This window comes from Lycium barbarum, chromosome 11 (assembly GCF_019175385.1).
Source record: "Lycium barbarum isolate Lr01 chromosome 11, ASM1917538v2, whole genome shotgun sequence".
NCBI lineage: Eukaryota > Viridiplantae > Streptophyta > Magnoliopsida > Solanales > Solanaceae > Lycium > Lycium barbarum.
The window spans coordinates 47,675,314-47,686,518 of NC_083347.1; the positions used below are offsets into that span (position 1 = coordinate 47,675,314).

The 11,205-nt window shown below is 34.9% G+C and overlaps 1 protein-coding gene across 1 annotated transcript; it reads right to left on the bottom strand.

The window, feature by feature from the left end:
• Positions 1 to 3,192: 3,192 nt before the first annotated feature.
• Positions 3,193 to 10,772, bottom strand: LOC132616618 (protein DETOXIFICATION 33). The gene is made up of 9 exons (XM_060331156.1): positions 10,254 to 10,772; positions 8,657 to 8,852; positions 6,316 to 6,661; positions 5,558 to 5,644; positions 4,809 to 4,865; positions 4,382 to 4,620; positions 4,126 to 4,244; positions 3,955 to 4,041; positions 3,193 to 3,625 (listed from the first exon to the last, which is right to left on the bottom strand). Exons 1-9 carry the CDS (start codon positions 10,503 to 10,505, stop codon positions 3,569 to 3,571), a joined length of 1,440 nt encoding a protein of 479 aa, XP_060187139.1. The 5' UTR covers positions 10,506 to 10,772; the 3' UTR covers positions 3,193 to 3,568.
• Between the last annotated feature and the right edge of the window lie 433 nt (positions 10,773 to 11,205).

Sequence of the window (11,205 nt, forward strand, 5' to 3'; positions counted from 1 at the left end):
GTGGGGCTGTGGTGTGGTGCGTCGTTTGGTGTTGTGGAGATGGAGTTGTGGTGGTTACGCCGTCGTGGAGCTCGTCGGAGCTTAGGTGGGCTGGCGGCTGTCTTGGAGAAATAAGGAGAAGGAGATGCTTTTAGGGCTTTAGAAGAGAGAACCAAAATCTGAAAGTTTGGAGCGTGTAGTGTGTGAAAGTGTGCGTTGGATCCCAATAAAATTAAACTCCTCCCCTTCTTTTATAACATAAAGTCCCAAAAAAATAAAAAATATATATATAGAGTCATACCCCTTTGTCCCCTTATTTCTTTTAACTAATCAAAACCTAACCCATCACCTCAAAATGTCCACTTTTAAAAAAAGTGACGAGACCTTGATTTGATTGAATTTTGCTCTGCATTTTAAAAAAAAAAATTAGTTGCTTCGCTTTTCTCTACACTGTCGGGCTGTACTAAAATATAGTTAATTAATACATGTATAAATAATAATGTAAGTATAAAATATAAATATAAATATAAATATGAATGTGTAAGATATGAAAAGGTATCGCTATAAAATTAAAAAACAATTATTAATTGCACAAAAAATGGTAGTATTACGTTGTACATGTGCAAAATAATGATTCTTGAAAAATGACAATAAATTGAGAAAATTCCTAAAATAAGGATAATCATCAATAAATTGTTGAAAAAATGTGTAAAAAATGTATTTCGTGCTCTTTAACGAATCAGGGCCCCCCAAAACGTTAATTTTAAGCACGTCGAGCCAAAATTAGGTGTCAACAAGTGGCATGAGACTATTTTAAAGAAATGATTAGGGATGGATTTACGTATATTTGGATATATATAGGCGCTATCATTGTAAGCTTATAAAGGATATGGTCGTCTATGATTCGTTAAGCTTGATACGTGCTTGGGGATGATTAGTAAGCAAAGCAAGTAGCCTAATTAAGGCTTATGTTATCTTAATTGTAGATTTACCAGTTCAAGAAGTAGAAGTTGGGAGATTTGATATACGTCAAGGTATGTTAAGGTTATTCCTTCCTTTTTTTGGCATGATCCTATGATATGAACCGATAAACAAGTAACAAAGTTTCCATATTACTCTATTCTTATAAGTACTAAGAGAAATACAGTTTTGATGTTCTCGTACCCCGGCTATGGTATTTTCCCCATATACAGATCTTATGATTTCTTGTCCTAGTAGTATGAGTTCAGTAAGGCCCATGAGAGGCAAACTATCATTTTATTGTTTGAGAATCCTGTCGTTCAGTTTTACTTGTACTACGCATTTACTTCCAATTCTCAGGGGTATGAGTGAAAGGCGCACTTGACAGGGGGTGAAGGTGTGACCTGTGATACTACGTTCTATCTGAGAAAGGCACACTTGACAGGGGGTGAAGGTGTGGCCCGTGATGTGACAATGAGGTATGTACCTACTAGATATATATATATATATATATATATATATATATATATATATTTATGCATGTCCATACTTCCCGACATATAGATTTAGTCAGATGCAGACAGATACTAGTTCATATGCAGATAGTCATTTCAGCTTATAAGATCAGATCTTATTTATGATTTCTATACATATATACATATTGTCTTTATGCTTTACATATTCACTACATTATTCGTACAGACTCCCCGTTGCTCGGGAGGGGGGGGGGGGGGCTGCGTTTATGCCCGCAGGTACAAGTAGACAGGGAGGTGGTCCAGCTTAGTAGGACCCTTATCCAGCAGTGATCAGTGCACTCCATTCGATCCAGAGTTGCAATCTATTTTGGTAGGTCATTCTATTGAGATGTATATAGATGGGTACGACGGGGCCCTGTCCCGTCCTTTATACAGCTTCCATTCCAGTAGAGGTCTGTAGACAGTTGTATGTATTAGTCGGACGATGTAGCCTTGTCGGCTCTATTCTTTTGTGTACAATATATATAGCAGCCTAGCCGGCTTGCACTGTTCTTCCGCATGTTGTGTATATATATACAGATTGTACAGAGTTCGGATGTTTCCTCTTTATGAGATTTGTTTGTGCCATTTATGGGCTATTGATGTTCAGCATGTTTCAGATGAGTGTTTAGGGGTGTTTGGTTGCTAGAGGTCAGACCCCTTGTCACGGCTCATCGGTTTGGGTCGTGACACAACTCTTCCCTCTGATCACGGAGAATGATTCAATGGCTATGAAAATGATTCTTGCTGCAGAATGGAAAATTCCATGGGGTATCTCAATGGTCGTGGAGGATATTAATAGAATGAGAAGGGATCAAATGGTGATTGTGGTGCACATACACAGAGAAGGGAATGGACTTGCTGATTTTTTAACTAATATTGGTTTTGATTTTGCAGGTACAATTCACTTCCATAATTTCCAAGAGTTACCAAATTAAGCTAGGAAGATATTGAACATTGAAAAGGCTGGAATTCCAAACATGAGAATAAGGACAGCCCAAGAGAGAGCACCAGACTGATGATCAAGATATATAGAAGAGCCCTATTCAATATGCTGAATGAACTAGTATGGACAGACGCAGTAACTGTATTAAGGTGGTATTAGTGTGTCTATCATGCTCATTCCTTAGTATGGAAACTACACATGTCCAGGCTAGGATTCATGATCTTTTGGCAATGGCAAAAGTTGAGAGTGGTTTTTTCTTTCATACAGATGTCGGTTTCTACAGAAGAACACAACTACATTCAACTGGCCTGAAGAATGATTCAACTGATTTGAAACATTCCACATGTGAGACTTTGAAGGTGTGATAGATGTTATCAAGTCAAAGCCCTTGGATTCTTAGTTTTATTTCAAACTAAATCTATATTTTCATTTTCCACTTGCTGATTTTCTTTTCTGTTGTTGTTTTCTTTATTTGATCAATCACTTTTGGATTGATATGTACATAATTTTCTTTATCAATAAATTTCTACCTTTCTGGTGGCTTTGCTTAAAAAAAAAAAAACATTAAATGACTCAAACTGATGTGAAGTCATGTTTTTGAATACCGAAAATCAAAAAAATACAATGATACGAATAAAATAGCTTGAATAACCAAGACCAAGAGCGTTTAGGAATAACTGTTGACCAACAAGAAAAAAAACTATCAAAAAAAAGATTGAAAGTAACCACAAACCAAGGACTATGAATCAAAGCGAGAAGTCTCCGATACCATGTCAGGAATAGAGAAAAACAAGAGAGAAACTGAAGAATGATTATATCAATTTGTTGATCTAATACATCAGACTGCATAGGTATTTATACACAAGAGGAATAAGAGATAAAAGGAAGCCAAATATTCTACACTTAATGTAAATCCTACCAAATATTCTACGTAATATTCTCAAGTTAAATGCTACACAATATTCTACAATAAATATAAAATATCTCTAAGTATATTTTCATATATCTAGAGTATCCCTATTTACGTTTCCAATATTCACAATATCATGTCCATCATGCTAACAGCAATAGTACTTTTTATTACTCGTCCAACCAGAATCCTGTCTGATCTCTTAATCAAGAGATGATAAAATGGATGCCACAAAAACAATAGAGCCGCAAGATCATATTAGTCACTTGCAGTCGCTCCTCCCCATTGCTTTACACGAGTTACAGCTAGGCTGGCCTGCGAAATTGTCAGACTAAGGTGTGAATTCATGGTAAAAATTAGTAATAGCTTTAATGAACTGAAGAGTCGTTGAATGCAAAGGCGGAGCTGGAACTACATGGTCTGAAGGGACAATTAGGATAAAAACAATCTTTCTTGTATATAAATTGCTGAATCCAATTCATATAGGGGAAGCTTCTAGTGTTTAATGGTGGCTCAAAAATTAACTTAGATTGCAAGTTTGATGGCTAGGCGTGCCCTTGCATTTCTTTTAATCCCCGAATTCCGCTACTGTTTGAAGGATAGGAATAAATTACACACAGCATGTTAAAGAATAAAAAGCTGACCTCTTTCTCCCAGTTTGTCATTGCTGTAATAGCTATTAAGATAATGGTCTGCAAACAGATGCCTCCAATCATTCCACCCCATATTCCCTGGAAGCAATTTAAACCAACATTATACTAGTTGGATAATATCAACAGTTATATATGTTTGTCTGACTGCTTGTAGAAATTTACCATAGCTCCCAAATCCAATTTGAAGCCCAACAGTACTCCGGCCGGCAAACCGACAATATAGTAGCATGCAATGTTAATGTATGCAACAAGAGCCTGCCATCCAGCTCCAACAGCAACACCTTTTTAAAACAGAAACAAGAGAGGGAATCAGAAACTCTTTATCAAAAATGATATCTCTTTTGCACCATGTGATCTTCTTGGCTAATGACACGATTTGAATTAACCATGGCTGAGGAGCATGGTTTAACATACTTACCGGATAAGACAGGCTGAAGGCTGTTTAATAGAACTGTCCAAGCAAGCAACATTGCCAGCTTCTTCGTCTCATTAGCAACTGCTTCGCTGTTGGTGAAAAGGTACGGAAAATAGTCTCTTGTTGCTAGAACGACAATCATGCAAGTTGCTCCTATGACAGTTGATGTTAAGGAGACTACAATCACTGAAAATTTTGCCAGACGTGCATTGCCAGCCCCAAGTTCATTAGATACTCTCACGCTACAATCAAAGGTTTGTCAAAGAAAGAATGTATCATTGAGACTTTGTAATAGTTCTCAAAGAATGTATATTACAAAGTCAAGGGGAACAGAAATGGGAAGACCGCATAACTCTATCAGCAAACATCCATGTGCAGTATAAATATTTACACTACTGTGATTTCAGTCTGATATGGAACAGAGTATTACCTGATGGCAGCATTAAATCCTATAGAAATCATGGCCTGCCATCCGCTAATGTTCATGCTGAAAAACATTAGGGACTTCTGTTAGCAGATGCACTTATCCTCCATAATCTCATAATTTGTGTACAATGAGTAAGAAAACGATGTGTAGAAACATAAAAAAGCTATTCTCCATCAGTCCAATGAAAAATAATAGACTCGTTTGTCTTTAGAATATGGATTCATCAATATTTTAGTTAATCCTCTTCAGCATAGGACAATTTATGGCAAAAACTAAAATGATGTGTAGAAACATAAAAAAGCTATTCTCCATCAGTCCAATGAAAAATAATAGACTCGTTTGTCTTCAGAATATGGTTTCATCAATATTTTAGTTAATCCTCTTCAGCATAGGACAATTTATGGCAAAAACTTCAGTTTGTTCTACACTATTTTAGACTTCTAAATCAGCTCAATGCACTAATCTTTTGTTACAACTTTGTATTTGAAGGCCATAGCCCATAGATTGAACACAACATGAACTAGCTAGTTTGGAAAGACGCCAGAATGCTGACATCAAACATTAGTTTTCTATTAATGCTCAAGATTTGGCTTCTGTATCAAGATTAATGGCCTGTAACATTCTTATTGAAGTTATAATTAGTCAATAACTGAAAAGTAAAGACAGCTGTAGAAACCAGCAGATTCAATAAAGGCTTAGTGCATGGAATGGACATACATATTTACCATAGAAAAGAGTGGAGGAGAATATACCAGATAGACATAGCATCAACTGGCACCAATGGGTTTGGCAAAAGACCTGTGATTATGATCAGTATCATCAAATACCAGAACTCCAAGCTGCAATAGACCATACACAATTATCCGAATCAAGAAATCCAATTTTTTAGACGAAATTCTATTTATGGATTTAACTTATATACGCTAACAGTTACAAAGTGAAATTTATCCTGCTACGGGAAGTTACTTGCCTTATTTTTCCAATTAAGCTTATTACAGACAATTATCTGCAGTTACTCCCTCCGTCTCAAAAATAGTTGTCGTGTTTTTCATTTACATGCCCCTTAAGAAAGCATTAATAAGGATAGCATTTTGACAATTTTACCCTCTTAATATATTTCACAATGTTATCTATCCTCAATGAATATTTATAATATATCTATGCAAACTCCATCAATGATGTACTCCTCCTTATATGCTGTAATTAACAAAGGGTAAAATGGGAAAAAAGCAACTTAATTTTATCGTCGTTTTAAAAAATGCTAAGTATTTTGAGACAAATATTTTTAGTAAGGACGACAAACATATTAAGACAAAGGAAGTACCTTTTAGTGACCTACTAGAGTAAAAATGCTTTTACACAGTCATTATGTAGAAGTTAAACTCTATTTTGAAGTTAATGATTCCACTTATTATGGTAATTATTCCTCGTTACCTCTTAAATGACCTGATAGTATAAAAGATTTTCAGTGTCAGCGTATTGAAGCTATGATTTTTTATGGGGGAGTTACCATAACATGACAGCAGAGGCCAACGAGAGCTTGACAAAGCCAAACAAGTCTTGAAAAGCCAAGGATGAGAATCCAGTCCAAGCTCCATCAGATTTGGTGACAAAGATGTAGAGCAGCTGCAGAATTACTATGAGCCACCATGACGTATTGAGAGTAACAGCTGCTCCAACTAAACCCCATTTAAGTTTCAGTATAAATAACCAGCTAAAAAGGACATGAAGCACTAGAACTCCAGCAGATATCCATGCCATCACTAACACTTTCCTCTGAGCTTGTAAGAATTTCTGAATTGGAAAGTTCATCGCATAAGCAAACAACTGTGGTATCATCCATAAAGCAAATTTTCCTGCAGTAGATGGAATAACTTGCAAGCATTAATTATTCGATGTCATAAACTCTTTCTGCATAAAGCGCATCCTACTCTTACATTTATAATTTGTTGCGTACCAGCATAGGTTGGACAGGTTTTTATGTATTACTTTATGAATGATAGAATGTGGAATACGAATGCGGATGTTAGTATTTATGAATAATAGAATGTGGAACATGAATGCGGATGTTAGTAAGACATGGATTTAAACAACTGAAATGAAAAAACTAACCCCTCCTAAATCACAACAGCAAAAATCAGCCACATATTGTTTAAAACGTAAACACGTTATTTGTATATGCATTCTAATCTCTCCATAACTTACTCTTAAAATCACACAAGTCCTTAATTTAAGAGGTTTCATTTTCTCTGGAACCAAAGTCTCTTGTTCCCACAAATAGTGGGACAACTTCCCAAATTTTTTCACACGGGACCATTTTTGTGCTTTGTTTTCGAATGAGCTGCTAAATTTTTTCTTTTATAATATATATGCGCGGCACGCAAGAATGTATGAATATGTACCAACTCCTAGGGTGTGTTCGGTATGGAGGAGACATTTTTTCAGAAAATGTTTTTCAATTTTCCCATATTGGTTTGTCAAAAAATTTTAAAATTATTTTCTCTAGGAAAAAAAGTACTTTAAAATTGAGGAAAATGACTTCCCTAGTGAAAGTAACGAAAACCAAGTTCCACGAGTGACATTTCATTCATCCCCATCCTCCAACACACCCAATCCCACCAACCCCGTATAGTCCCCACCTCCACCACCCCGACATTCGTACCCTCTGTTGTCTTTATGTATCCGAAAATATATCCTGAAAATAAAAACTACGTAAAAACAAAATGAGAATAAAGAAAAAGTTAATCCGAGCCCACTGACTTCACAGTGTTTCCTTAAGTAGCATAATCCCCTCCTAGTATACATAAGAAATGGATTATTTTCTCCTAGAACTTAACCCAACTACCAGTGTTCAGCGAACTCAAAGATCGGTTGAATCACAGTTCGAACTTACTTTTTGATGCAGAAAGCAAAATATGCAGAAAGAAGGAGAGTATTTCAAAATTTTCGTACAGAAAAATATGAGGAACGACCAAATATTTATAGCCAGAAGGTTGGTTCAACCAAAGAGATGTAGCTCTTCCGGATGGCTTTTCGCGGAAATATGGTTGTTACGAAAATGGTTATTTATGAAAAATTAAAAAATAAAATGGGAAAATAAAATGGAGGGGAAATTAAAATTATTGTTACGGAAATGCTCATAAACCGTTCATAAAATATTGACGAAAATTTTTTTGTCCAAAAAATATATCAATCAATCATTTGACCAAATCTGAATCCGAATTTGAGCGAACGATGATGAAAACACGAGGGGAGTCTCTCTTCTCAACTCTTTAAGAGTTAGAAGAAGTGCTTCTATATACAAGCACACTAGTCTTGTTTTTCCTCACCAATGAGGCAAAAGAGCTTTTCATTTTCCTCCATTTTTGAATTTGTCATTTTCCTCCATTTTGATCTCTTCCATTTCCCATGGTAAAAACTTACCGGCATCGGTTGTTTACACCAAATCAATGGATGTATGTCACATGCTTGAGTATATATAACTATAACTTAACCATGATTAATTAATGTATATATTCACTTCATTAAATCACTTGACCATGATAAATTGCATTGATTTGGTGTAAACACCCGGTATGAATAAGTTTTTACAATTTTCCATTTACACCACTTTCAAACCCAACACCCTCTCTAGATGTTATTAATGCTTTTGAGACAATTTTTCTGCTAATTTACCCAACAACAGAAATAAATAAGATATCCCACTTATTTACCAGGAAAATATTCCCCGTGAAAAACATTTACTTCATACAAAACACACCCATAGTTTGCATTTAACAAAACAAAAGAAAAGATTAAAAAGAGAGTGACAACTATCAGAAAGGAATGTTGGGATTTAGTATGGATCTGACCAGCAGCATTAGAGATGCGAGTGGTTTGACCAGCGAAAAGGAGAATAGCAGGGGAGACGACATAAATAGGGACCAAAACACAAGCAGTGGTGAGCAAAATGATCCATGATCTTTGCAAGTATATTCCCAGCATCCTCACTTGTCCTGCACCAAATGCTTGTCCGCATAATGTCTCCAATGCACTTCCCATTCCCAGCTGCCATTCACAAACATTACCCATTCGTATGCAAATTATTCAACATTCATCTATGTTTTTTACTGTCAAATAAATAAACATATCTAGTCTAGGAGTATATAACTCATAAGTCTCAAATTAAATATCAGACTTATATTTATAAATATTAATATTTTCTCTAACATGTCGTTACAAAATGTATGCTTTTAGTTTTTATAATTAATTAAATTAAAATATTTTTAATTTGAGAAAGATATAACAATTATTTTTACAATATTAGTTACAAATATATGATTATTAATTAATATTTTTTAAGAAATAACATGTATCTGAAATACCTAATTTAATATCATTTAAAAAGGTACATATTTGTCAAATATTAACTTTTAATTTTTGATATTTATTTTTAAAATTTAAACAAACTGTGTAATTACACTTGTGCAACCAAATATTTCGCTTGTAATTACATTGTAATTACGTTATGACAAACCACCCTAGTAATTACACCAATTCCAATTACCAGGTGGCTTTCCAAACAGACCCTAAAATCACAAAATATATAATAATCGAGAAATAGGTCCACTACAACAGCGAGTAAATTGAATATACGTGAAACACAATAAAGCTAATACCAAGGAGGGGAGAAAATTGACTTGGATGTTAAAAAAATTAGACTTGGATACACACTGAGAATTAACAAAAAAGACAACTAGCGTAGTCAAATTTACACAGCTAAAATTCTTATTAGCGTTAATCTAGCAAAACGAAATCAGCATTATAAACTTCAAGCCAAAAGAAACAAAGTGATCATGTCTGTTCCTTTTTATGAAAGATTGGATGCTATTGATTCGTGTACAATATTGCATGTTAAAAATGAATAAATAAAGTTCCCCCTTCTTCAATTATTTACACTTATAAATAAAATAGTTCACGTAATTTAATATAAATAAGGCCGCCAGACATAATGAATTTGAGTGGTCACTGTATCTTGTATTTTGGATGAAATAATCAATCAATTAACTATTACAATTAGAAATAGAGGTTTTTCCCACCGACAATAAGTGAGAAATTTATAGTATAGAACACGATTTTCTCACCTCATTCCTACCGAACCAGCTTACTAAAAAAATATATGTTGGGAAACGGTTCCCATTAAAATGCTGAGAAACTTCCTAATTTTTCTCACTGATTTACCAATGAAAATAAACATTTTTCCGTGGGAAATTAGTAGGAAAATAGTAATTCTGTAGACTGTAGTAGCGTATGTCACTATCTGAATATTGATTTCGTAATTTTAAATACTATAACAAGTCAGTTATGATAATTTGCACATTACCAAATCATTCTTGTTACGGAATGCACATTACTTGTAATAAGTTTGAAAGTAAAGAGTGGAATGGAAATAGAAAGAGATAAGGTTACCATGACACCAAAAGCAAGGCCGGCAATAACAGAGTTTTCAATAGAGACAGCAGCAAGTTCAAGCTCACCAACTTGACCAGCAAAAGTCTGAGTGAGTGCACCAAGTGAATACTGACATATCGAAGTGAAAATGGCTGGACCAGCCAACTCCCATAGCCTCTTTGACTCTCCACCAAATTCTTTAACAAATCCAACCTCTTTTTCTTCATGATGATTATCAAGAAGGGGCTCAGCGCTGTTGCTAGTCATCATCAGTACTCGGAAATTATCGCTGCATGCATAGACGGATCCAAGATTTAAACTTAAATTCTTCGTAAATATGGGTTCAGAGTCTTACACACATATATCAATGGTATATGTGAAAATGGTCTTCTATTCAATTGGATGTACCCCTAACTCTGCTTGCGTGCTAAATGATAAGCTCAGGATAAGGAGGAGAAGAAGAAGAAGAAGTAGTTGCAGTGGGTTAGGTAGTATTGAATGGAGACGTACGCACGTTGTGTTTTTTTGTGGACAGAATTGCCGAGATTGTTCAAATTAATACTCCATCTCTCCCATCCTAAGGGTCGTTTGGTTTAAGGAATCATTAGTCCCGGGATTACAATCCCGGGACTAATTTATCCCATCTATTGGGATTATTTTATACCATCTTTTAGATGGTATAAAATAATCCCAGTATAAGTGGGTTAAGAAGATATAAGCTGGGTTATCCCAGCACTAATTTTTATACCATGTTTGGTACAAGGTATAAATTTATCCCAGCACTAATTTATACCTTATACCAAACATGGTATAAAAATTAGTGCTGGGATAACCCACCTTATACCTTAAACCAAACGGCCCCTAAGTGTCTTAATTTTACCAGACATGAAATTTAAAAAATAAAGAGAAATTTTTAAATTTTATGGTCCTAAATTAAAGATGTGTATAGTCCTTTATATCTTGTGTTCTA

Coding starts and splice junctions, on each gene's coding strand:
- LOC132616618 (XM_060331156.1), bottom strand. CDS start 10,505: ATGATGACTAGCAACAGCGCTGAGCCCCTTCTTGATAATCATCATGAA. Junction 4,621..4,808: donor GGATTTAATGCTGCCATCAG/GTAATACTCTGT, acceptor CTTTGATTGTAG/CGTGAGAGTATCTAATGAAC. Junction 4,042..4,125: donor AATTGGATTTGGGAGCTATG/GTAAATTTCTAC, acceptor AATTGCTTCCAG/GGAATATGGGGTGGAATGAT.